Consider the following 26,684-nt stretch of genomic DNA (forward strand, 5'->3'; position numbering starts at 1 on the left):
GTTCTAGTTCTGTTCTAGTACTGTTCTAGTTCTGTTCTAGTTCTGTTCTAGTACTGTTCTAGTTCTGTTCTAGTTCTGTTCTAGTTCTGTTCTAGTTCTGTTTAGTTCTGTTCTAGTTCTGTTCTAGTTCTGTTCTAGTTCTGTTCTAGTACTGTTCTAGTTCTGTTCTAGTTCTGTTCTAGTTCTATTCTTGTTCTATTCTAGTTCTGTTCTAGTTCTAGTTCTGTGCTAGTTCTGTTCTAGTTCTAGTCTGTCTAGTTCTGTTCTAGTTCTGTTCTAGTTCTGTTCTAGTTCTGTTCTAGTTCTGTTCTAGTTCTGTTCTAGTTCTGTTCTAGTTCTGTTCTAGTTCTGTTCTAGTTCTGTTCTAGTTCTGTTCTAGTTCTGTTCTAGTTCTGTTCTAGTTCTGTTCTAGTTCTGTTCTAGTTCTGTTCTAGTTCTGTTCTAGTTCTGTTCTAGTTCTGTTCTAGTTCTGTTCTAGTTCTGTTCTAGTTCTGTTCTAGTTCTGTTCTAGTTCTGTTCTAGTTCTGTTCTAGTTCTGTTCTAGTTCTGTTCTAGTTCTGTTCTAGTTCTGTTCTAGTTCTGTTCTAGTTCTGTTCTAGTTCTGTTCTAGTTCTGTTCTAGTTCGTTCTAGTTCTGTTCTAGTTCTGTTCTCGTTCTGTTCTAGTTCTGTTCTAGTTCTGTTCTAGTTCTGTTCTAGTTCTGTTCTAGTTCTGTTCTAGTTCTGTTCTAGTTCTATTCTAGTTCTGTTCTAGTTCTGTTCTAGTTCTGTTCTAGTTCTGTTCTAGTTCTGTTCTAGTTCCGTTCTAGTTCTATTCTAGTTCTGTTCTAGTTCTGTTCTAGTTCTGTTCTGTTCTGTTCTGTTCTGTTCTAGTTCTGTTCTAGTTCTGTTCTAGTTCTGTTCTAGTTCTGTTCTAGTTCTGTTCTAGTTCTGTTCTAGTTTTGTTCTAGTTCTGTTCTAGTTCTGTTCTAGTTCTGTTCTAGTTCTGTTCTAGTTCTGTTCTAGTTTTGTTCAAGTTCTGTTCTAGTTTTGCCGGAAAACATTTTACTAAAGCAGGGATTGTAAAACGCGCATTTTAAAAATTATCTAGAATTGTAACTACTACCCTTTTGGATTTAGGTATAAAAGTAATTTGTCAAAATGCGGAAAATTTTATAAACGGATTAACGGAAAATAAAGTACTTAACTTTTATGACCACAATAGAACAGCAAAAACAAGGATTTAGAAACTAAAGTAAAAAACAATAACAATAAAAATTTAATAACAGGTAAAAAGGATGATATATTATTAGACACACAGAAAAAGGGACAATTTTGATAATTTTAAAACCAAAAGCCGTCAAATGGGAACACAGGTAAACAGGATAACAAAAGGATACTAAAATATGTATAAATATTAAGCGCAGCGAAAACAAAACATCATTCAATTAACAACAAACAAACTATAAACAACTAAAGAAGATCATTTGAGAAAAAAAATTACGCAATATGTCATCGCAAACTGTATACCAACACAAAAAGTTCGCTGTTAAAGTTGAAGATTATAGTCACAAGAAATTTGGCAAGCATGAGGAGTTGGAAGTGAAAGAAAATGTCAGTCCGATTACAGTACAAACTATATTGGATTTAACAAACCTGGAAATTAAGCAAACGGAGCAACCTTTACCCAAGAGGAAACAAACTAAAGCCTTGTTCAGACCCTGGTTGGAGGACAGCGATAAGAAAGTGGAAACTACATCAACTCCCTTAAATGTCATCAACAACAATATCCGGCCGCAACAACCTCAACTACATAATACCAAATTAGAACAACAGAAACGCAAGCGCAACCATTTGGCTCCTTACAATCATCAGCACAAACAATTGGCTCAACAGTTGCATTTGCAACAACTACAACAATATAACGCCTATCAATATTATCAAGCTGCTGTAATGCAACAGAATGTTGCTCAAGCTCTGTATTTAAGGCATTTACAACAGTTGTCTTTACAGCGTCAAGGACAATTATTTGTTTTTGGTCAACAATAACTGGAGTTGCAAAGATCGTAGTAACAAGAGGACTAAGTTATGGAATAACTTCAAGTGATAACTGCTAGTTAAACTAGTGTTAATTATAAGTTATTTTATTATTGTTTAAGTAATTTATTATTAATTTATGAAAAATTTTATATAATAAAATATTTTATTGAAATTGAAATAACAGATTGAGTTTTATATTTTTTCTAAAATAACCCTAATCTCTTTAGAAAGATCCTTTAGAGTAAGATTATCCACTATTTAAATTGCTTCGAATAGCCCTGATGATTTGGTAAAGGGTAGACGCAAGTATATTTTTCCTAACTGTAGGTCATATATACCATCGTTGACCATAGGCGGTCAGCTTATCAGTGTCTCTGATAGGTTGAAGTATCTCGGAGTCATCTTTCACGAGAATTTCGAATATTATCGTCATATTGACAATATTCTGGTGAAGGCGAAGAGAATGTTCTCTACCTATCAGGGTATACTGAAACGCAAGGGTGGTCTTGACAGAAGGTTGAGACTCTTGGTGTATAAGCAGGTAATTCGCCCACTCATCTCCTATGCTTTTCCAGCTTGGTTTGGAATTTCCTCATCTCAGATGGAGAGGCTTAGGAGATGGGAGCGAGGTGTGCTGGTCGCTTGTCTGGGTTTGACGCGCCGATTGGGACCGGATGGGGTGTTCCGCAGGCCATCCTGCTTGTCGGTGTACAGGGCCATAGATTTCAACAGGATTGATATCTTTATGGTTGAATTGGCAGTTAAATTTTTGGAGGGTTCTCGCTTTTTGGAGAATAGCCTGGTAAAGGCATGTTTTGATAGGGCGAATGATTTGGAGGCCATTCGGATGTTTAGATATCTATCGCCGGTGGATTTGTTGACCCTTAGGGGAGCTGGCCTCCTCTATGAGAGTGCAGACCTCTTATTTTATCATAGGAGAATCCACACTCTGGATATTCGTGATACGGTATATAATACCGCACAATGAGATTGTCTTTCCTTTTGTATATAATTTTTATCTATTTCTTGTCTTTTGTGAATATCTTTTATCTGTCTATCCTTTTGTGAATATTTTTATTCTAGTTTGTAAGTTCTTTGTTATTAGATGTAAGTTTTAGTAAGTAAGCTTTGAATGTATCCCTTTTTTAATCCCTTTTTTGGGGAATGTATCGAGAGTGAACAGAATGTTTTGGTAAGCGTCATAGCATAGCTATATTTTATGAGAATATTGGAAAGTCCATTATTAATACCGTAGTATGTAGGAAGAATGTATTAATTGTTTTAGTTTTGTAAGAGAACCTAAATGTTATGTGATGAATTTTAATGGGTAAATAAATGAAATCTTGAAATCCCTGATGATTTGGTTTATTTTTGAGGACAATCATGCATACTTTGGGATCTATCTGTCCAATAATTGTATTACCCCTTTAAATATAGTACATAGAACCATCTTTCGAACATATCTTTCAGAGATATTTGTTCGAAATTTTTAAAATTTATTTATTTTTATTTACTATGCTAAAGGCTATGGGGAAACCATAATTATGAATCCCCAAATTTTGCACGAACAAGTGGAATACTTTTGGGTACTTGGGTACTTTTGTTTTTTGAAAAAGTACCAAAAATAGGTACAATTTTCAAACCTTAAAAGTTCGAATGGCCAAAAAGTATTAAATTTATATCTTTATCTTTTTCGCTACATTACGAATGAATTAAAAATTGTGTACTAATTCTGTGGATCTATTTGAAGGGAGGCCGATCCAAATTTCAGTCACCAATCAGTGACTCAGTGAGGTCAAAATTTTAGATATACGTATAAATTATAACAACTTTCCATTTTAGAAGGAACATGACAAATTGGTATAGTACTAACCCCTAGTTTCCGGCGACAAGGATTAGCTTATCCATTTAAACCGTTGTGACATCATCTACCACAACAAGCCGCATAATTAAACAAAAAACATATTTATTAACGTATAAAGGATACAGAAAATAAAGGACTTAATATTTATGACCATAATAAGGATACACTAGACAAAACTATAGGTAATAATAAACCAGAATTTCGGTTTGTATGTAAAAAAACAATATTATACAATTAGGTGTTAACAGGTAAAAAAGGTAGCAATAAGAAGATAACCTAAATGACCTAAAAACTAACAGGTAATAACTTACGCAAAAGGACATACAATTAGCAAGTATAAATATTATCGAACCAAAGAAAACAGTATCATTCCATTGGAACTACTTAAGCATTAAACATCACAACTTCATAAACTAAAAATTAAACAAAATGGCTTCATCGAACTTGTATCAAGCTGAACAATACACCCACAAGAAATTTGCAAAGCATACAAACAAGCGCAAGCAAAAAGAACTGGAGGGTAAAGAAAACGTCAACAGTGCTCAAACTATATTGGATATGGCTAATAAGGAAACGGAACAGCCTTTAGCCAAAAGACAACAAACTAAAGCTTTCTTTAGACCCTGGCTGGATAAGGAAGATAAGAAAAAGAACACAAAACAAACCCCAAAAGCAAAAGTTTTGAACCCAGTCCAAGCAAATCAACAACCTTCACAATTGCCTCAACAAACAAGACACAACCGCAAACATTTGGCAACACTTATCCATCAGTATAATCAACAAGCTCAACAGTATTTGTTGCAACAGCAACAATACTACGCTTTCTATCAACAGCAACAAGTTGCCGCTAAACTGAGCCATGTTTTATATCTACAGCAACTACAACAAATGGCCTTAAAGCAGCAGCAACAGAGTCCGATATTTGTTTTTGGTCAGCAATGAATTCGAAAAAGAATGAATTCGTATTTCTATTGGGACTAAGTTATAGAATAACTTGTAGTGTTAACCGCTAGTTAAACTAGTGTTAATTATAAGTTAAATTATTTTTTTTTAGTTATTTATTGTTATTTTTAAGTCGAAAAGTAATAAAATTACATTCATATGGTAAATTTAAAATAAATTATCGCTTTTGATTTATTTGATTACACTGTGCAACAAGAAAATCGATATATAATCTCTATATATAGATCACTGTCTATAGTCTAGTTTTAAGTCTAGTCTATAGTCTAGTCTATGGTCTAGTCTATAATCTAGTCTAGTCTATTGTATAGTGTAGTCTGCAGTCTAGTATATAGTCTAGTCTATAGTCTAGTCTATATTCTAGTCTATAGTGTAGTCTATAGTGTAGTCTATAGTCTAGTCTATAGTCTAGTCTATAGTCTATAGTCTAGTCTATAGTCTAGTCTAGTCTAGTCTATAGTCTAGTCTATAGTCTAGTCTATAGTCTAGTCTATAGTCTAGTCTATAGTCTAGTCTATAGTCTAGTCTATAGTCTAGTCTATAGTCTCGTCTATAGTCAGTCTATAGTCTAGTCTATAGTCTAGTCTATAGTCTAGTCTATAGTCTAGTCTATAGTCTAGTCTATAGTCTAGTCTATAGTCTAGTCTATAGTCTAGTCTATAGTCTAGTCTATAGTGTAGTCTACAGTCTAGTCTATATTCTAGTCTATAGTCTATTCTATAGTCTAGTCTATGGCTAATTTATAGTTCTGGTCTGTAGTCTGGTCTGTAGTCTAGTCTATATAGTACTCTATAGTCTAGTCTATATAGTAGTCTATAGTGTAGTGTATACTCTAGTCTATAGTCTAGTCTATAGTCTAGTCTATAGTCTAGTTTATAGTCTAGTCTATTAGTCTAGTCTATAGTCTAATAGTCTAGTCTATAGTACTAAGTCTATAGTCTAGTTCTATAGTCTAGTCTATAGTCTTAGTCTATAGTCTAGTCTATAGTCTAGTCTATAGTCATAGTCTAGTCTATAGTCTAGTCTATAGTCTAGTCTATAGTCTAGTCTATGTCTAGTCTATAGTCTAGTCTATAGTCTAGTCTATAGTCTAGTCTACTAGTCTAGTCCTATAGTCTAGTCTATAGTCTAGTCTATAGTCTAGTCTATAGTCTAGTCTATAGTTAGTCTATCTAGTCTATAGTCTAGTCTATAGTCTAGTCTATAGTCTAGTCTATAGTCTAGTCTATAGTCTAGTCTATAGTCTAGTCTATAGTCTAGTCTATAGTCTAGGCTCTATAGTCTAGTCTATAGTCTAGTCTATAGTCTAGTCTATAGTCTAGTCTATAGTCTAGTCTATAGTATGTCTAGTCCAGTCTAGGTCGATAGTCTAGTCTAGTAGTCCTAGTCTAGTCTATAGTCTAGTCTATAGTCTAGTCATAGTCTAGTCTATAGTCTAGTCTATAGTCTAGTCTATTCTAGTCTAGTCTATGTCTAGTCTATAGTCTAGTCTATAGTCTAGTCTATAGTCTAGTCTATAGTCTAGTCTATAGTCTAGTCTAGTCTAGTCTATAGTCTAGTCTATAGTCTAGTCTATAGTCTAGTCTATAGTCTAGTCTATCGTCTAGTCTATAGTCTAGTCTATAGTCTAGTATATAGTCTAGTATATAGTCTAGTCTATAGTCTAGTCTATAGTCTAGTCTATAGTCTAGTCTATAGCCTGGTCTATAGTCTAGTCTATAGTCTAGTCTATATTGTAGTCTATAGTGTAGTCTATAGTCTAGTCTATAGTCTAGTCTATCGTCTAGTCTATAGTCTAGTCTATAGTCTAGTATATAGTCTAGTCTATAGTCTAGTCTGTAGCCTGGTCTATAGTCTAGTCTATAGCCTGGTCTATAGTCTAGTCTATAGTGTAGTCTATAGTCTAGTCTATATTGTAGTCTATAGTGTAGTCTATAGTCTAGTCTATAGTCTAGTCTATAGTATAGTGTTTAGTCTAGTGTATAGTCTAGTGTATAGTCTAGTTTATAGTCTAGTTTGTAGTCTAGTCTATAGTCTAGTCTATAGCCTGGTCTATAGTCTAGTCTATAGTGTAGTCTATAGTCTAGTCTATATTGTAGTCTATATTGTAGTCTATAGTCTAGTCTATAGTATAGTGTTTAGTCTAGTGTATAGTCTAGTGTATAGTCTAGTTTATAGTCTAGTTTGTAGTCTAGTTTGTAGTCTAGTTCATAGTCTACTTTATAGTCTAGGTTATAGTCTAGTCTATAGCCTAGTCTCTAGTCTAGTCTACTCTATAGTATAGCCTATAGTCTAGTCTATAGTCTAGCCTATAGTCTAGTCTCTGGTCTGTAGTCTAGTCTATAATCTAGTCTATAGTCTAGTCTACAGTTTAGTCTGTAGTCTCTATAGTTGCTGTATGGGCGTAAGTTTTTGTTAGAATTAATGAAAAGTTTCGTAATAATGATGTAATTAATCGTTTGAAATTAAAATTCAAAATTTATTCCGTTACTAAATAATTGTAATTTTATTACGTTTAAACTTAAAATAAATATAATTAAATTAACAATAGATTACATAAATCTAATTAAACCTATAATTAACACTAGTTTAACTAGTTTTTTTATTTCTAACTTTAAGTTATTCCATAACTTGAAGCCATTTTTTCAAGTTTTTTGAATTATTGTTGACCAAACACAAATAATTGTCGCTGTTGCTGCTGTGAGGCCATTTGTTGTAGTTGCTGCAGATATGCAGCATGTTGCAGTCTGGCGGCAACCTGTTGCTGTTGATAGTAGGCGTAGTATTGTTGCTGCTGCAATAAATACTGTTGAGCCTGTTGATTGTATTGATGTATAAGTTGAGCCAATTGTTGGTGATTCCATTTGCTTTGTTGAGGTCTGTTATAAAGTTTAGGGGCCTTTGGGTTCAAAACTTTAGCTGTTGTGTTAGTTTTTTCCTTAACTCCCTCATCCAACCAGGGTCTAAATAAAGCTTTAGTTTGTTTTCTTTTGCTTAAAGGTTGTTCCGTTTTATTGTTTGCCATTTCCAATATAGTTTGAGCACTGATTTCGTTTTTCTTATCTTCCATTTCTATTTGCTTGCGCTTGTTTGTATGCTTAGCAAATTTCTTATGGGAGTATTCTACGACTGAGAAATCGTTGGATTTAGAAGGATAGTTTGTTGAAGACATTTTGTTTATCTTTGTTTTCTTGATGTTTAAGGTTTGAGTGGTTAGAACTGAATGCTGTTAATCCTTGTGGAAACAGGATATTTATGTAAAATGGGAAATTGTACCTGCAGCAGTAGCAACTAAGTTCGAAGGTACTTAGGTAACCATATCAACACCTTCCTTATTGTCACTTATTACCTAATTTTGAATAAGTTTGGGTTTAATATGTTGTCCTTGAATTGTAATATGAATTTTAGGAACCCATTATTATTACCTGTTTCTAAGGCAGAAACAAATTCAGAAAAATATGGGAAATTCCCCTTAAAATTTTAAGACCGGAAAATTTATTCATTAATTTGAATAAAAGTTTTGAAATTTAAATTTCTTATCTTATAGTGAATCTAGTTTTTACTTTTTCAACTTTTGACACTTTATTTGTTTAAATTTAAACAAATATGTAAATATTTATATATTTATCATTTAATTACAATAAATAAATATTTAATAAATAAATATATTACCGAGAAAAGTTGCTAAATTACTTTTAAAGGGCGTCACTATAAGTTGAATAAAATGTTTTAGTAAATTAACAATTTTTTATGGAAAATTATTAAGACGTTTAACCGGTTTTAGATTAAGAAATGTAATTGACATTTAAAAACAACTAAAACAAATAGTAATATTAATTTTTAGAACTTAATAAAAAAAACTGACAATTAACACTAAAAGTTAACGTACGTTTATTTAAAATTTCAAAAAAATTACACAAATCAAGTAAAAACGAAATATTTTCTTCGCACAAGTTTAAAATAACAGTTTTTGCTGATTTTTTAAAATTCGAACTTAAGTTCGAATTTTCGAACATAAGAACAATTCTGAATTCTATCTTATTTCTAAACGGAAATTCAATATTCCTTAATTTTTTTAACAATTTTCTGAAATTCGAAATTAAGTTGGAATTTTCGAACATAGGAAAAAGTCAACATTTGCACAAGTTTTAGAAATCTAGTAAAAACGAAATATTTTCTTCGCACAAGTTTAAAATAACAGTTTTTGCATATTTTTTAAAATTCGAACTTAAGTTCGAATTTTCGAACATAAGAACAATTCTGAATTTTATCATATTTATAAACAGAAATTGAAAAAAAGCAATTTTAAAATTTTTTTCTTAATTTTTTTTAGCAATTTTCTAAAATTCGAAATTAATTTTGAATTTTCGAACATAGGAAAAATAGTCAAAATTTTGTCCTATTTTTTAACTAGTATCGAAAACAAACATTTCTAACACATTTTATGTACAATTTTGATGATTTCTTTTAAGTTAGAATTTTCGAATAAGAGAAAAAATTAGATTTTTTCGCTTTTTTCTCATAAGAGTTGTAAAAGAAACAATTTTTTGTGGAATCTTGATGATTTTTTTCAATAGGAAGTTTAAATCGAAATTTCGAACTTAAGAAAAAAAAAATCGATTCTTTCACGTTTTTCCTATAGGATTTGTAGAATAAACAATTTTAAACAAATTTTTAACAGTTTTTGTTCAATTTCTTAAATTCGAAATTAAGTTCGAATTTTGAAACATAAAATTTTTTTAAAATTTTTTGCAAATTTATATTAAAATTTTTTAAAATTCAAAAAATGGGAATCTTTTTAATGTAAATTTAAGGGAAATTAAAATGTTTCTATTTTCAGCACTTTTTTAAAAATGTTTACTTTTTCTGAAGTCTAGTGAATAGTCTATCACTATAGTCTAGTCTATAGCCTAGCCTATAGTCTAGTTTATTGTCCACACTATAGTCTAGTCTATAGAGCAGACTATAGTCTAGTCTATAGTCCAGATTATAGTTTAGTATATAGTCCAGACGATAGTAAAGTCAATAATCTAGTCAATAGTCTAGTATATAGTCTAGTATATAGTCTACTATATAGGTTTGTATATAGTCTAGTTTATAGTATAGTCCATAGTCTAATGTATAGTCTAGTCTATAGTCTAGTCTATAGTCAAGTATATAGACAAGTCTATAGTCAAGTCTATAGTCTAGTCTATAGTCTAGTCTATAGTCTAGTCTATAGTCTAGTCTATAGTCTAGTCTATAGTCTAGTCTATAGTCTAGTCTATAGTCTAGTCTATAGTCTAGTCTATAGTCTAGTCTATAGTCTAGTCTATAGTCTAGTCTATAGTCTAGTCTATAGTCTAGTCTATAGTCTAGTCTATAGTCTAGTCTATAGTCTAGTCTATAGTCTAGTCTATAGTCTAGTCTATAGTCTAGTCTATAGTCTAGTCTATAGTCTAGTCTATAGTCTAGTCTATAGTCTAGTCTATAGTCTAGTCTATAGTCTAGTCTATAGTCTAGTCTATAGTCTATAGTCTAGTCTATAGTCTAGTCTATAGTCTAGTCTATAGTCTAGTCTATAGTCTAGTCTATAGTCTAGTCTATAGTCTAGTCTATAGTCTAGTCTATAGTCTAGTCTATAGTCTAGTCTATAGTCTAGTCTATAGTCTTGTCTATAGTCTAGTCTATAGTCTTGTCTATAGTCTTGTCTATAGTCTAGTCTATAGTCTAGTCTATAGTCTATTCTATAGTCTAGTCTATAGTCTTGTCTATAGTCTAGTCTATAGTCCAGTCTATAGCCTAGTCTATAGTCTAGTCTATAGTCCAGTCTATAGTCTAGTTTATAGTCTAGTCTATAGTCTAGTCTATAGTATAGTCTATAGTCTAGTCTATAGTCTAGTCTATAGTCTAGTCTATAGTCTAGTCTATAGTCTAGTCTATAGTCCAGATTATAGTTTAGTATATAGTCCAGACTACAGTTAATTCAATAGTCTAGTCTATAGTCTAGTATATAGTATAGTACATAGTCTACTATATAGGTTTGTGTATAGTCTAGTCTATCACTATAGTCTAGTCTATAGCCTAGCCTATAGTCTAGTTTATTGTCCACACTATAGTCTAGTCTATAGAGCAGACTATAGTCTAGTCTATAGTCCAGATTATAGTTTAGTATATAGTCCAGACGATAGTAAAGTCAATAATCTAGTCAATAGTCTAGTATATAGTCTAGTATATAGTCTACTATATAGGTTTGTATATAGTCTAGTTTATAGTATAGTCCATAGTCTAATGTATAGTCTAGTCTATAGTCTAGTCTATAGTCAAGTATATAGACAAGTCTATAGTCAAGTCTATAGTCTAGTCTATAGTCTAGTCTATAGTCTAGTCTATAGTCTAGTCCATAGTCTAGTCTAGAGTCTGGTCTATAGTCTGTCTATAGTCTAGTCTAGTTTACAGTCTAGTCTATAGTCTAGTCTATAGTCTAGTCTATAGTCTAGTCTATAGTCTAGTCTATAGTCTAGTCTATAGTCTATTCTATAGTCTAGTCTATAGTCTAGTCTATAGTCTAGTCTATAGTCTAGTCTATAGTCTAGTCTATAGTCTAGTCTATAGTCTAGTCTATAGTCTAGTCTATAGTCTAGTCTATAGTCTAGCCTTTAGTCTAGTTTATAGTCTAGTCTATAGTCTAGTCTATAGTCTAGTCTATAGTCTAGTCTACAGTCTAGTCTATAGTCTAGTCTATAGTCTAGTCTATAGTCTAGTCTATAGTCTAGTCTATAGTCTTGTCTATAGTCTAGTCTAAAGTCTAGTATATAGTCTAGTCTACAGTCTAGTCCATAGTCTTGTCTATAGTCTAGTCTAAAGTCTAGTATATAGTCTAGTCTACAGTCTAGTCTATAATGTAGTCTATAGTCTAGTCTATAGTCAAGTGTAGTCTATAGTGTAGTGTATAGTCTAATCTTGTCCATAGTCGTGCCTATAGTCTAGTGTATTCTAACCTAATGTATATTTAGTGCTTTAGTGTATTTGCAAAAGACTGAAGAGAAGTTGTAAAGTTGTTTAAATAATAACATTAACAGGAACTCAAGACCTTCTCCTTTTGTCTCTACTTAACTGTGATTATCCCAAATATTTACTGGTCCTACCCATTTAAAATTTAATTGATAATTATTGTAAAATATTATCAAACCTACTTTTATTTATTTTACTGCTTTTCCTCTTCTTCTTCAAACAAATGCCAGTTACGGTTTTATCTATTAAATACAAATAAATTTATAAATTCCCAGAAATTGGACAATTGTCTGTCATATATATCTCGTTCTTAAAAGAGACTTCCAGATAATCACAGCCTTAAATTTTAAGTAGTGTTTAAATTTAGAAAATAACTATTTGTATTGACACAGCATGATACAATTTTGAAAAGATTTTTCACAAATTCTTATACAAAAATAATGTTAACAAGACCTAAACAAACACACAAGATGATGATGATGATTTGTGTCGAAATAATAAAACAATTTTGAAAATACATGTGTAAATCTAGGAAATGTTTACCCAACCAAAACTAAGTCAAGAAAAACAAGAGTCATGAAATATTGCAACCTGCTGTGCGGTAATATTGATAAGACATGCGCCTGCGCATAAATTCGGTTTACAATATGTGTGCGGGGTAGACAAACAAAAGGCTTATCTTTATGTTTTCTTTTGGGATTTTTATAATGAACATTTTGTTTTTGAAATACCTAGAGTAAATTTTCTTTTAATATGTATTTTTGCAAACTTTATGTGTTTTTCTTTTCTTTAGCCTTTAAGTAAGAATTTAATTGTTTTGAAAATTAGCAAATCATAAAATTTGGTTTTGTTTTTTTTTTTTTTCAAATTTGTATTGCTTTTTGTAAAATATTCTTAAGACCAAAACAAATAAAGAAAAATTCGAAAAATATAAAGGAAGTTAGTGTAAACAAATGGCTTAATAGGAATCCGTATGGTTTTTGTGTTGTTTTGAAAACAAAAGTATTTGAAAATCCAGGAAATTTGTTATTTCAATTAAAACAAAGAAGAAAATGTAAAATCTGAACAAACAAATTAAAAGAAAAGTCCCTGTTATAACAACAAAACTGTTTCACTTTCGAATTAAATAGTTTTCAATATTATGAAATTTATTAAAAATTATTATAGACCAGAGTAAACTAAAATAGATTACGGACTATAGACTAGACAAAAAACTAGACTATAGACTAGACTATAGACTAGACTATAGACTAGACTATAGACTAGATTATAGACTAGACTATAGACTAGACCATGGAACTAGAATATATACTTGACTATAGACTATACTATAGACTAGACTATAGCCTAGACTATAGACCATACTATAGACGAGACTATAGACCTAGAAACCCCCCTATAGACTAGACTATAGACTAGACTATAGACTAGACTACAGACTAGATTATAGACTAGAGCTAATGGACTGACTATAGACTAGACCTAGGACTAGACTAGACTATAGACTAGACTATAGACTAGACTATAGACTAGACTATAGACTAGACTATAGACTAGACTATAGACTAGACTATAGACTAGACTATAGACTAGACTATAGACTAGACTATAGACTAGACTATAGACTAGACTATAGACTAGACTAGACTAGACTAGACTAGACTATAGACTAGACTACAGACTAGACTATAGACTAGACTACAGACTAGACTATAGACTAGACTATAGACTAGACTATAGACTAGACTATAGACTAGACTATAGACTAGACTATAGACTAGACTATAGACTACACTACAGACTAGACTATAGACTAGACTTTAGACTAGACTATAGACTAGACTATAGACTAGACTATAGACTAGACTATAGACTAGACTATAGACTAGACTATAGACTAGACTATAGACTAGACTATAGACTAGACTATAGACTAGACTATAGACTAGACTATAGACCAGACTATAGACTAAACTAAAGGCTAGACTATAGACCAGACTATAGACTACACTATAGACTAGACTATAGACTAGAATATAGACCAGACTATAGACTAGACTGTAGATCAGACTATAGACTAGACTATAGACTAGACTATAGGCTAGACTATAGACTAGACTATAGACTAGACTATAGACTAGACTATAGACTAGACTATAGACTAGACTATAGACTAGACTATAGACTAGACTATAGACTAGACTATAGACTAGACTATAGACTAGACTATAGACTAGACTATAGACTAGACTATAGACTAGACTATAGACTAGACTATAGACTAGACTATAGACTAGACTATAGACTAGACTATAGACTAGACTATAGACTAGACTATAGACTAGACTATAGACTAGACTATAGACTAGACTATAGACTAGACTATAGACTAGACTATAGACTAGACTATAGACTAGACTATAGACGAGACCGTAGACGAGGCTGTAAACCAGATATGGACTAGACTATAGACTAGACTATAGACTAGACTATAGACTAGACTATAGTAGACTAGACTATAGACTAGACTATAGACTAGACTATAGACTAGACTATAACTAGACTATAGACTAGACTATAGACTAGACTATAGACTAGACTATAGACTAGACTATAGACTAGACTATAGACTAGACTATAGATTAGACTATAGACTGGAGTATAGACTAGAGTATAGACTACACTATAAACTGGACTATAAATTAGAATATTGGTTAGACTATTGACCAGACCATTGACTAGACTATAGACAAGACTAGACAATAAAGTAGACTATAACTTCAGTCTCATCCATAGTCTACACTACACTGTCGACTATAGACTCTACTATAGCCTCTACTATAGAATCAGCTATAAACTCTAAAATAATATATTATATAACATCAGTTATAAACTCGACTGTAGTTGCAACTGTAGACTCGATTATGGTCTTGACCTTGAGATTAAAAACAGTTTATTAATTTATTACTAAATTTTATTTTTATAAATTAATTTTTATAATTATAATTTTCTTAGAACTAATTAGTTAATTTAATATTAAAAATTAAATTATTAATTGCAAATTTATTAAATGAATTAATATTTCTCTTAAATAATCACACAGTGATTAACACATTAAGTATTTTAAAGCAATTTTACAAAAATTTCTTAAAAAGTTATACCCCTAATTATTCCTCATTGCCCGCCAAAAAGGCTATAGTAAAGGGTTTCTTTTGTGGTGCCCCTGTCACTGTTTTAGTTTTTAAAGTTTCTTCCACTCCTTTCAGTTGTTGACATGAAGTCAATTGCATTAATTCATGTAAATAGGCAGTGGCTCGCATCGACTGCTCAATGATGTCGAAAGTTTGTTGAGAAAATTCCTTATATTGTTCCTCAATGGCAATATGTTCCAATTTTTTAACACGTCGACTCATGCGACAGGCAATGGTGTTCTTATCACGTCTCTCTTGATCCTTAGCGGAACGTTCTTTTTTGGGGAATTTCCGTACCATATTGCCATGATATTTACAAATGTTGCGTAAGGTATCATCGCTAATTTTGGGTAAAATGGCTGCTGGTGGAGGGATAGATGAGGATGCGCCAGTAGTTAGAGATGTTGTGGTATAAAGTCTGTTGGTGGAAGGTTTAGGTGAATAGGCTTGAGAGTATGTGCTGCTGGTGCTGCCAAATGATGAGGAACGTGGTCTGATGACATCGGGTATAACAACAGAGTTGTAATTGTGTGTTCCACTGATGTTGCTTGGTTTATTTAAAGGTGTTGAGGTTTGACGTTTGATGGCTAAAGGTGAAAAGACTTGAGAGTATGTGCTGCTGCTGCCAAATGATGTGACACGTGGTCTTTTGGCTTCGGGTGTAAAACCAGAGTCGTAGTTGTGTTCTTCACTATTAAGATTAGTATGAGTTCTTTTCAGGCTCGATTCGTTTGCTAAATAGTTAATGTTGTATGAAGATGTTGATGAAGTTGCGGTGGCATTATCATTAAGTCTTTCAATCTCCACTTTGACGCATTCATAGTCCCCTTGAGAAGAACTTAAAGAATTTGAACGAACACGTTGACTACTTTGATCGAATTTTTTATGACGATATTCAAAACATTCTTCCATAGTGGTGGCAGGGATGATGTTAAGTGTAGACATTTTGAATTGAGATTTATTTTAAATATTTCAAATAATTATAAAGAAACAGTTGCTGATATTTGAATATTGCTGCTGTTGATGTTCTTATGCTGCTATCTTGCGGTAGACTATGATCTTCAACACTTTCTCTTGGTTATTATATACAACAGGATTTCCAATTTGCTGCTTACCTTATCACTAAACTTATTTTGCTAATTATTTTGTTTGTCACAAACAAAATATTTTTATGATGTTGTTTGTTTATGTTACGGCAATTTTTCTTATTTTTCATAGATTTTTGCACTTTTTTGGGTAAAATTATCACAGACACTTGAAAAGGGACACACACAACTGATGTATAGGGTAGGTAGTGGTGATAATATTTATCTAGCTAGTTGTTTACTAACTCGCAATGTAAACAAATAGACAGGCAAGTAAGCAAGGCATGTTTGAACAAGCTTAGGCAGGTCAAGTAATGTTTGAAAAATTTTCTTAACTAATTCTATACATAATTTTGTGTGATTCCATGATTTTTCAATAATTACTGTAAAATACTTTTAAGATTTAATTTGAGTTGATGTTTTTATTTTGCGAATTATTGCAAAACTTTAAATAACAGAACTTGAACAGAACTAGAAGAAATCTAGAACATAACTAGAACAGAACTGAAACAAAGGTAGAACTGAACTAGAACTGAACTAGAACTGAACTAGAACTGAACTAGAACTGAACTAGAACTGAACTAGAACTGAACTAGAAGTGAACTAGAAGTGAACTAGAACTGAACTAGAACTGAACTAGAACTGAACTAGAACTGAACTAGAACTGAACTAGAACTGAATTAGAACTGAACTAGAACTGAACTAGAACTGAATTAGAACTGAACTAGAACTGAATTAGAACTGAACTAGAACTGAACTAGAACTGAACTAGAACTGAACTAGAACTGAACTAGAACTGAACTAGAACTGAACTAGAACTGAACTAGAACTGAACTAGAACTGAACTAGAACTGAACTAGAACTGAACTAGAACTGAACTAGAACTGAACTAGAACTGGACTAGAACTGAATTAGAACTGAATTAGAACTGAACTAGAACTGAACTAGAACTGAACTAGAACAGAACTAGAACTGAACTAGAACAGAACTAGAACAGAACTAGAAAAGAACTAGAACTGAATGAGAACTGAACTAGAACTGAACTTGAACTGGAACTGTCTAGACTAAAGTTGTTAATCTTCAATCCACCTCTAGACCATACTATACATAGTTTATAGTTTAGTTTACTTATCACCTATATGTTAATAGTTATAAACAATGTGTATTGTTTATTGCGTTATTAAACTTTTTTTGTTAATAACTTTATTACCCATTTCCCTACAATTTAATTAAGCACTTGTTTTCTTTTCTCTTCTTTTTTTTCAAAATTTATAAATTAACTTTATTGTTTTCCTCTATGATTTGTTATCCAAAATGTGTTACAATAAAACTATTAATAACTAAAGCATTTTATCAAATTTTTTTTATTAAACAAAAATTATGATTTTGTTTATAAACAAAAAAAAAAAAAAAACAAATTAAGTAAATTTTGCAAAAAAAGTTAAAGACTTCCGTTGCTAAACCATGACGCTAAACGAATGGGCAAATGAGTAGAGTTGTGGTGGTATGGTAAAAAGACTTAAGTACGTTTATTATTAATGTGCAAAACTTTCAAAAACTTATTAAATATTTTTAAAATTTTCTGTATTTTTATATAGTTTTTCATTTGTTTTCTATAAAACAATTTATTACCCTTTCCTGCTTTTTTCTGTCGCAAATTTTCTTGTTTAATAAAAAACTTGTATAAATGTTAATTATTTTGTTTAGTTTCATTGTAAAAATTGTTTGGTTTTTATTATGTTTAACTCTCTCGTTATCTGTTTATTCAAAAAAAAAAAAACTATATAATTTTAATTTTCAAATGCAACCAAGTAAAAAGAAGTTTCCGTTTTGCGTGTTTTTTTGTCGCTTGGATACATGCATGAACAAATTTCAGTTAAACAAATAAAAATCTTGTGTAAATACAAGTTTTTTGTAGTTTTATAACTTAAAGAATAATTGCAGAATTGCTTAAAATATACAATGAGGTAAATGTTAGAAGAAATCACATAAAATTTATAATTGAACATTAAGAGAAGGAAATATATAGTCAACAGAAATTTACTAACTGAACTTTATAAAATAGTTCCTGAGTTAAAAACTGAATAATTTTTAGTCAATATTATATTATATTATAGACCACATTAATACTAGTTAAAGTTCAGTTCTAGTTCTGTACTAGTTCTGTTCTAGTTCTGTTCTAGTTCTGTTCTAGTTCTGTTCTAGTTCTGTTCTAGTTGTGTTCTAGTTCTGTTCTAGTTGTGTTCTAGTTCTGTTCTAGTTCTGTTCTAGTTCTGTTTTAGTTCTGTTTTAGTTCTGTTCTAGCTCTGTTCTAGTTCTGTTCTAGTTCTGTTCTAGTTCTGTTCTAGTTCTGTTCTAGTTCTGTTCTAGTTCTGTTCTAGTTCTGTTCTAGTTCTGTTCTAGTTCTGTTCTAGTTCTGTTCTAGTTCAGTTTCTAGTTCAGTTCTAGTTCAGTTCTAGTTCAGTTCTAGTTCTGTTCTAGTTCAGTTCTAGTTCTGTTCTAGTTCAATTCTAGTTCTGTTCTAGTTCTGTTCTAGTTCTGTTCTGTTCTGTTCTGTTCTAGTTCTGTTCTGTTCTGTTCTGTTCTGTTCTGTTCTAGTTCTGTTCTACTTCTGTTCTAGTTCTGTTCTAGTTCTGTTCTGTTCTAGTTCTGTTCTAGTTCTGTTCTAGTTCTGTTCTAGTTCTGTTCTAGTTCTGTTTACTGTTCTAGTTCTGTTCTAGTTCTGTTCTAGTTCTGTTCTAGTTCTGTTCTAGTTCTGTTCTAGTTCTGTTCTAGTTCTGTTCTAGTTCTGTTCTAGTTCTGTTCTAGTTCTGTTCTAGTTCTGTTCTAGTTCTAGTTCTGTTCTAGTTCTGTTCTAGTTCTGTTCTAGTTCGGTTTCTAGTTCTGTTCTAGTTCTAGTTTCTAGTTCTGTTCTAGTTCTGTTCTAGTTCTGTTCTAGTTCTGTTCTAGTTCAGTTCTAGTTCTGTTCTAGTTCTGTTCTAGTTCTGTTCTAGTTCTGTTCTAGTTCTGTTCTAGTTCTGTTCTAGTTCTGTTCTAGTTCTGTTCTAGTTCTGTTCTAGTTCTGTTCTAGTTCTGTTCTAGTTCTGTTCTAGTTCTGTTCTAGTTCTGTTCTAGTTCTGTTCTAGTTCTGTTTCTAGTTCTGTTCTAGTTCTGTTCTAGTTCTGTTCTAGTTCTGTTCTAGTTCTGTTCTAGTTCTGTATCTAGTGCTGTTCTAGTTCTGTTCTAGTTCTGTTCTAGTTCTGTTCTAGTTCTGTTCTAGTTCTGTTCTAGTTCTGTTCTAGTTCTGTTCTAGTTCTGTTCTAGTTCTGTTCTAGTTTCTGTTCTAGTTCTGTTCTAGTTCTGTTCTAGTTCTGTTCTAGTTCTGTTCTAGTTCTGTTTCTAGTTCTGTTCTAGTTCTGTTCTAGTTCTGTTCTAGGTTCTGTTCTAGTTCTGTTCTAGTTCTGTTCTAGTTCTGTTCTAGTTCTGTTCTAGTTCTGTTCTAGTTCTGTTCTAGTTCTGTTCTAGTTCTGTTCTAGTTCTGTTCTAGTTCTGTTCTAGTTCTGTTCTAGTTCTGTTCTAGTTCTGTTCTAGTTCTGTTCTAGTTCTGTTCTAGTTCTGTTCTAGTTCTGTTCTAGTTCTGTTCTAGTTCTGTTCTAGTTCTGTTCTGTTCTAGTTCTGTTCTAGTTCTGTTCTAGTTCTGTTCTAGTTCTGTTCTAGTTCTGTTCTAGTTCTGTTCTAGTTCTGTTCTAGTTCTGTTCTAGTTCTGTTCTAGTTCTGTTCTAGTTCTGTTCTAGTTCTGTTCTAGTTCTGTTCTAGTTCTGTTCTAGTTCTGTTCTAGTTCTGTTCTAGTTCTGTTCTAGTTCTGTTCTAGTTCTGTTCTAGTTCTGTTCTAGTTCTGTTCTAGTTCTGTTCTGTTCTAGTTCTGTTCTAGTTCTGTTCTAGTTCTGTTCTAGTTCTGTTCTAGTTCAGTTCTAGTTCAGTTCTAGTTCTGTTCTAGTTCTGTTCTAGTTCTGTTCTAGTTCAGTTATAGTTCTTATAGTTCTGTTCTAGTTCTGTTCTAGTACTGTTCTAGTTCTGTTCTAGTTCTGTTCTAGTTCTGTTCTAGTTCTGTTCTAGTTCTGTTTCTAGTTCTGTTCTAGTTCTGTTCTAGTTCTGTTCTAGTTCTGTTCTAGTTCTGTTCTAGTTCTGTTCTAGTTCTGTTCTAGTTCTGTTCTAGTTCTGTTCTAGTTCTGTTCTAGTTCTGTTCTAGTTCTGTTCTAGTTCTGTTCTAGTTCTGTTCTAGTTCTGTTCTAGTTCTGTTCTAGTTCTGTTCTAGTTCTGTTCTAGTTCTGTTCTAGTTCTGTTCTAGTTCTGTTCTAGTTCTGTTCTAGTTCTGTTCTAGTTCTGTTCTAGTTCTGTTCTAGTTCTGTTCTAGTTCTGTTCTAGTTCTGTTCTAGTTCTGTTCTAGTTTCTGTTCTAGTTCTGTTCTAGTTCTGTTCTAGTTCTGTTCTAGTTCTGTTCTAGTTTGTCTAGTTCTGTTCTAGTTCTGTTCTAGTTCTGTTCTAGTTCTGTTCTAGTTCTGTTCTAGTTCTGTTCTAGTTCTGTTCTAGTTCTGTTCTAGTTCTGTTCTAGTTCTGTTCTAGTTCTGTTCTAGTTCTGTTCTAGTTCTTCTAGTTCTGTTCTAGTTCTGTTCTAGTTCTGTTCTAGTACTGTTCTAGTTCTGTTCTAGTTCTGTTCTAGTTCTGTTCTAGTTCTGTTCTAGTTCTGTTCTAGTTCTGTTCTAGTTCTGTTTTTCTAGTTCTGTTCTAGTTCTGTTCTAGTTCTGTTCTAGTTCTGTTCTAGTTCTGTACTAGTTCTGTTCTAGTTCTGTTCTAGTTCTGTTCCAGTTCTGTTCTAGTTCTGTTCTAGTTCTGTTCTAGTTCTGTTCTAGTTCTGTTCTAGTTCTGTTCTAGTTCTGTTCTAGTTCTGTTCTAGTTCTGTTCTAGTTCTGTTCTAGTTCTGTTCTAGTTCTGTTCTAGTTCTGTTCTAGTTCTGTTCTAGTTCTGTTCTAGTTCTGTTCTGTTCTGTTTCTGTTCTAGTTCTGTTCTAGTTCTGTTCTAGTTCTGTTCTAGTTCTGTTCTAGTTCTGTTCTAGTTCTGTTCTAGTTCTGTTCTAGTTCTGTTCTAGTTCTGTTCTAGTTCTGTTCTAGTTTGTTCTAGTTCTGTTCTAGTTCTGTTCTAGTTCTGTTCTAGTTCTGTTCTAGTTCTGTTCTAGTTCTGTTCTAGTTCTGTTCTAGTTCTGTTCTAGTTCTGTTCTAGTTCTGTTCTAGTTCTGTTCTAGTTTGTTCTGTTCTGTTCTAGTTCTGTTCTAGTTCTGTTCTAGTTCTGTTCTAGTTCTGTTCTAGTTCTGTTCTAGTTCAGTTATAGTTCAGTTCTAGTTCTGTTCTAGTTCTGTTCTAGTTCTGTTCTAGTTCAGTTATAGTTCTTAGTTCTGTTCTAGTTCTGTTCTAGTACTGTTCTAGTTCTGTTCTAGTTCTGTTCTAGTTCTGTTCTAGTTCTGTTCTAGTTCTGTTCTAGTTCTGTTCTAGTTCTGTTCTAGTTCTGTTCTAGTTCTGTTCTAGTTCTGTTCTAGTTCTGTTCTAGTTCTGTTCTAGTTCTGTTCTAGTTCTGTTCTAGTTCTGTTCTAGTTCTGTTCTAGTTCTGTTCTAGTTCTGTTCTAGTTCTGTTCTAGTTCTGTTCTAGTTCTGTTCTAGTTCTGTTCTAGTTCTGTTCTAGTTCTGTTCTAGTTCTGTTCTAGTTCTGTTCTAGTTCTGTTCTAGTTCTGTTCTAGTTCTGTTCTAGTTCTGTTCTAGTTCTGTTCTAGTTCTGTTCTAGTTCTGTTCTAGTTCTGTTCTAGTTCTGTTCTAGTTCTGTTCTAGTTCTGTTCTAGTTCTGTTCTAGTTCTGTTCTAGTTCTGTTCTAGTTCTGTTCTAGTTCTGTTCTAGTTCTATTCTAGTTCTGTTCTAGTTCTGTTCTAGTTCTGTTCTAGTTCTGTTCTAGTTCTGTTCTAGTTCTGTTCTAGTTCTGTTCTAGTTCTGTTCTGTTCTAGTTCTGTTCTAGTTCTGTTCTAGTTCTGTTCTAGTTCTGTTCTAGTTCTGTTCTAGTTCTGTTCTAGTTCTGTTCTAGTTCTGTTCTAGTTCTGTTCTAGTTCTGTTCTAGTTCTGTTCTAGTTCTGTTCTAGTTCTGTTCTAGTTCTGTTCTAGTTCTGTTCTAGTTCTGTTCTAGTTCTATTCTAGTTCTGTTCTAGTTCTGTTCTAGTTCTGTTCTAGTTCTGTTCTAGTTCTGTTCTAGTTCTGTTCTAGTACTGTTCTAGTTCTGTTCTAGTTCTGTTCTAGTTCTATTCTAGTTCTGTTCTAGTTCTGTTCTAGTTCTGTTCTAGTTCTGTTCTAGTTCTGTTCTAGTTCTGTTCTAGTTCTGTTCTAGTTCTATTCTAGTTCTGTTCTAGTTCTGTTCTAGTTCTATTCTAGTTCTGTTCTAGTTCTATTCTAGTTCTGTTCTAGTTTCTGTTCTAGTTCTGTTCTAGTTTCTGTTCTAGTTCTGTTCTAGTTCTGTTCTAGTTCTGTTCTAGTTCTGTTCTAGTTCTGTTCTAGTTCTATTCTAGTTCTGTTCTAGTTCTGTTCTAGTTCTGTTCTAGTTCTGTTCTAGTTTCTGTTCTAGTTCTGTCTAGTACTGTTCTAGTTCTCTGTTCTAGTTCTGTTCTAGTTCTAGTTCTATTCTGTTCTAGTTCTGTTCTAGTTCTGTTCTAGTTCTGTTCTAGTTCTGTTCTAGTTCTGTTCTAGTTCTGTTCTAGTTCTGTTCTAGTTCTGTTCTAGTTTGTTCTAGTTCTGTTCTAGTTCTGTTCTAGTACTGTTCTAGTTCTGTTCTAGTTCTGTTCTAGTTCTGTTCTAGTTCTGTTCTAGTTCTAGTTCTATTCTAGTTCGTTCTAGTTCTGTTCTAGTTCTGTTCTAGTTCTGTGTTCTAGTTCTGTTCTAGTACTGTTCTAGTTCTGTTCTAGTTCTGTTCTAGTTCTGTTCTAGTTCTGTTCTAGTTCTGTTCTAGTTCTGTTCTAGTTCTGTTCTAGTTCTGTTCTAGTTCTGTTCTAGTTCTGTTCTAGTTCTGTTCTAGTTCTGTTCTAGTTCTGTTCTAGTTCTGTTCTAGTTCTGTTCTAGTTCTGTTCTAGTTCTGTTCTAGTTCTGTTCTAGTTCTGTTCTAGTTCTGTTCTAGTTCTGTTTCTAGTTCTGTTCTAGTTCTGTTCTAGTTCTGTTCTAGTTCTGTTCTAGTTCTGTTCTAGTTCTTTTCTAGTTCTGTTCTAGTTCTGTTCTAGTTCTGTTCTAGTTCTGTTCTAGTTCTGTTCTAGTTCTGTTCTAGTTCTGTTCTAGTTCTGTTTCTAGTTCTGTTCTAGTTCTGTGTTCTGTTCTAGTTCTAGTTCTGTTCTAGTTCTGTTCTAGTTCTGTTCTAGTTCTGTTCTAGTTCTGTTCTAGTTCTGTTCTAGTTCTGTTCTAGTTCTGTTCTAGTTCTGTTCTAGTTCTGTTCTAGTTCTGTTCTAGTTCTGTTCTAGTTCTGTTCTAGTTCTATTCTAGTTCTGTTCTAGTTCTGTTCTAGTTCTGTTCTAGTTCTGTTCTAGTTCTGTTCTAGTTCTGTTCTAGTTCTGTTCTAGTTCTGTTCTGTTCTAGTTCTGTTCTAGTTCTGTTCTAGTTCTGTTCTAGTTCTGTTCTAGTTCTGTTCTAGTTCTGTTCTAGTTCTGTTCTAGTTCTGTTCTAGTTCTGTTCTAGTTCTGTTCTAGTTCTGTTCTAGTTCTGTTCTAGTTCTGTTCTAGTTCTGTTCTAGTTCTGTTCTAGTTCTGTTCTAGTTATGTTCTAGTTCTGTTCTAGTTCTGTTCTAGTTCTGTTCTAGTTCTGTTCTAGTTCTGTTCTAGTTCTGTTCTAGTTCTGTTCTAGTTCTGTTCTAGTTCTGTTCTAGTTCTGTTCTAGTTCTGTTCTAGTTCTGTTCTAGTTCTGTTCTAGTTCTATTCTAGTTCTGTTCTAGTTATGTTCTAGTTTCTGTTCTAGTTCTGTTCCTAGTTCTGTTCTAGTTCTTGTTCTAGTTCTGTTCTAAGTTCTGTTCTATTTCTGGTTCTAGTTCGGTTCTAGTTCTGTTCTAGTTCTGTTCTAAAGTTATGTTCTAGTTCTGTTCTAGTTCTGTTCTAGTTTCTGTTCTAGTTCTGTTCTAGTTCTGTTCTAGTTCAGCTCTAGTTCTGTTCTAGTCTGTTCTAGTTCAGTCTAGTTCTGTTTTAGTTCTGTTCTAGTTCTGTTCTAGTTCTAAAAACTTAAAACTTGAAAATATTTTTCAGTAATTATTGAAAAATCATGGAATCACACAAAATTATGTATAGAATTAGTTGAATACTTTTTCAGATATTACTTAACTTGCTCAAGCTTGTTCAATCATGATTTACTTACTTCCCTGTCTGTTTGTTTACATTGCGAGTGAGTAAACAACCAGCTTATCACTAGAAAAATATCATCATAACCACTACCTAACCTACAAATCACTTGTGTGTGTCCCTTCTAAAAGTGCAAAAATCGATGAAAAATAAGAAAATTGTCGTAACATAAACAAACAACATCATAAAAATATTTTGTTTGTGACAAACAAAATAATTAGCAAAATAAGTTTAGTGATAAGGTAAGCAGCAAATTGGAAATCCTGTTGTATATAATAACCAAGAGAAAGTGTGGAAGATCATAGTCTACCGCAAGATAGCTGCATAAGAACATCAACAGCAGCAATATTCAAATATCAGCAACTGTTTCTTTATAATTATTTGAAATATTTAAATAAACCTCAATTCAAAATGTCAACGCTTAACATCATCCCTACCACCACTATGGTAGAATGTTTTGAATATCGTCATAAAAAAATTCGATCAAAGTAGTCAACGTGTTCGTTCAAATTCTTTAAGTTCTTCTCAAGGGGACTATGAATGCGTGAAAGTGGAGACTGAAAGACTTAATGATAATACCACCGCAACTCCATCAACATCTTCATACAATATTAACAATTTAACAAACGAATCGAGCCTGAAAAGAACTCATACTGCTCTTAATAGTGGAGAACACAATTACGACTCAGGTTTTATACCCGAAGCCAAAAGACCACGTGCCACATCATTTGGCAGCAGCAGCTCATACTCTCAAGTCTTTTCATCTTTATCCATTAGACGTCAAATCTCAACACCTTTAACTAAACCAAGCAACATCAGTGGAACAGACAATTACAACTCTGTAGTTATACCCGATGTCATCAGTCCACGTTCCTCATCATTTGGCAGCACCAGCAGCACATACTCTCAAGCCTATTCACCTAAACCTTCCACCAACAGACTTCATACCACAACATCTCTAACTACCGGAGCATCCTCATCTATCCCTCCACCAGCAGCCATTTTACCCAAAATTAGCGATGATACCTTACGCAACATTTGTAAATATCATGGTAGTATGGTACGGAAATTCCCTAAAAAGAACGTTCGGCCAAGGATCAAGAGAGACGCGATAAGAACACAATTGCATGTCGCATGAGTCGACGTGTTAAGAAATTGGAACATATTGCCATTGAGGAACAATATAAGGAATTTTCTCAACAAACTTTTGACATCATTGAGCAGTCGATGAGAGCCACTGCCTATTTACATGAATTAATGCAATTGACTTCATGTCAACAACTGAAAGGAGCAGAAGAAACTTTAAAAACTAAAACAGTGACAGGGGCACCACAAAAGAAACCCTTTACTATAGCCTTTTTGGCAGGCAATGAGGAATAATTAGGGGTATAACTTTTTAAGAAATTTTTGTAAAATTGCTTTAAAATACTTAATGTGTTAATCACTGTGTGATTATTTAAGAAAAATATAAATTCATTTAATAAATTTGTAATTAATAATTTAATTTTTAATATTAAATTAACTAATTAGTTCTAAGAAAATTATAATTATAAAAATTAATTTATAAAAATAAAATTTAATAATCAATTAATAAACTGTTTTTTAATCTCAAGTCAAGACCATAATCGAGTCTACAGTTGCAACTACAGTCGATTTATAACTGATGTTATATAATGTACTATTTTAGAGTCTATAGCTGATTCTATAGCAGAGTCTATAGTCGACATTATAGTGTAGACTATGGATGAGACTGAAGTTATAGTCTACTTTATTGTCTAGTCTTTTCTATAGTCTAGTCAATGGTCTGGTCAATAGTCTAACCAATATTCTAATTTATAGTCCAGTTTATAGTGCAGTCTATACTCTAGTCTATACTCCAGTCTATACTCAAGTCTATAGTCTAGTCTAATCTATAGTTTAGTTTATAAGTCTATAGTCTATCTATAGTCTAGTCTATAGTCTAGTCTATAGTCTAGTCTATAGTCTAGTCTAGTCTATAGTCTAGTCTATAGTCTAGTCTATTGTCTAGTCTATAGTCTAGTCTATAGTCTAGTCTATAGTCTGGTCTATAGTCTAGTCTATAGTCCGGTCTATAGTGTAGTCTATAGTGTAGTCTATAGTGTAGTCTATAGTCTAGTCTATAATCTAGTCTATAGTCTAGTCTATAGTCTAGTCTATAGTCTAGTCTATAGTCTAGT

The 26,684-nt window shown here is 32.5% G+C and overlaps 4 protein-coding genes and 1 pseudogene across 4 annotated transcripts; 3 read left to right on the top strand and 2 right to left on the bottom strand.

Annotated features, from left to right (window-relative positions):
- The first annotated feature begins 1,486 nt into the window (after positions 1-1,486).
- Positions 1,487-2,026, top strand: LOC119601824. Its single transcript, XM_037953007.1, has one exon. The coding sequence runs from the start codon at positions 1,487-1,489 to the stop codon at positions 2,024-2,026; it is 540 nt and encodes a 179-aa protein (XP_037808935.1).
- Positions 2,027-4,310: 2,284 nt separating this feature from the next.
- Positions 4,311-4,823, top strand: LOC119601825 (putative cyclin-dependent serine/threonine-protein kinase DDB_G0272797/DDB_G0274007). Its single transcript, XM_037953008.1, has one exon. The coding sequence runs from the start codon at positions 4,311-4,313 to the stop codon at positions 4,821-4,823; it is 513 nt and encodes a 170-aa protein (XP_037808936.1).
- A 2,677-nt stretch (positions 4,824-7,500) lies between these two features.
- LOC119601826 (putative cyclin-dependent serine/threonine-protein kinase DDB_G0272797/DDB_G0274007) lies at positions 7,501-8,013 on the bottom strand. The gene has a single exon (XM_037953009.1). The coding sequence runs from the start codon at positions 8,011-8,013 to the stop codon at positions 7,501-7,503; it is 513 nt and encodes a 170-aa protein (XP_037808937.1).
- A 6,988-nt stretch (positions 8,014-15,001) lies between these two features.
- LOC119601827 (protein Mabiki-like) lies at positions 15,002-15,970 on the bottom strand. Its single transcript, XM_037953010.1, has 2 exons — positions 15,568-15,970; positions 15,002-15,411 (listed from the first exon to the last, which is right to left on the bottom strand). Exons 1-2 carry the CDS (start codon positions 15,968-15,970, stop codon positions 15,002-15,004), a joined length of 813 nt encoding a protein of 270 aa, XP_037808938.1.
- A 2,102-nt stretch (positions 15,971-18,072) lies between these two features.
- Positions 18,073-25,866, top strand: LOC119601828 (annotated as a pseudogene).
- Positions 25,867-26,684: the final 818 nt, after the last annotated feature.

The sequence above is a fragment of the Lucilia sericata genome, unplaced genomic scaffold (genome assembly GCF_015586225.1).
Source record: "Lucilia sericata isolate MDLA Ls3-8-SP2 unplaced genomic scaffold, ASM1558622v1 Contig000192F_arrow, whole genome shotgun sequence".
Taxonomy (NCBI): Eukaryota; Metazoa; Arthropoda; class Insecta; order Diptera; family Calliphoridae; genus Lucilia; species Lucilia sericata.

Excerpts from the sequence above, each read along its gene's own strand:
- LOC119601824 (XM_037953007.1), top strand. The coding sequence starts at position 1,487 with ATGTCATCGCAAACTGTATACCAACACAAAAAGTTCGCTGTTAAAGTT.
- LOC119601825 (XM_037953008.1), top strand. The coding sequence starts at position 4,311 with ATGGCTTCATCGAACTTGTATCAAGCTGAACAATACACCCACAAGAAA.
- LOC119601826 (XM_037953009.1), bottom strand. The coding sequence starts at position 8,013 with ATGTCTTCAACAAACTATCCTTCTAAATCCAACGATTTCTCAGTCGTA.
- LOC119601827 (XM_037953010.1), bottom strand. The coding sequence starts at position 15,970 with ATGTCTACACTTAACATCATCCCTGCCACCACTATGGAAGAATGTTTT. Across the intron at positions 15,412-15,567 it reads TTTAAATAAACCAAGCAACA|CATCCTCATCTATCCCTCCA; the intron begins TCAGTGGAACAC and ends TAACTACTGGCG.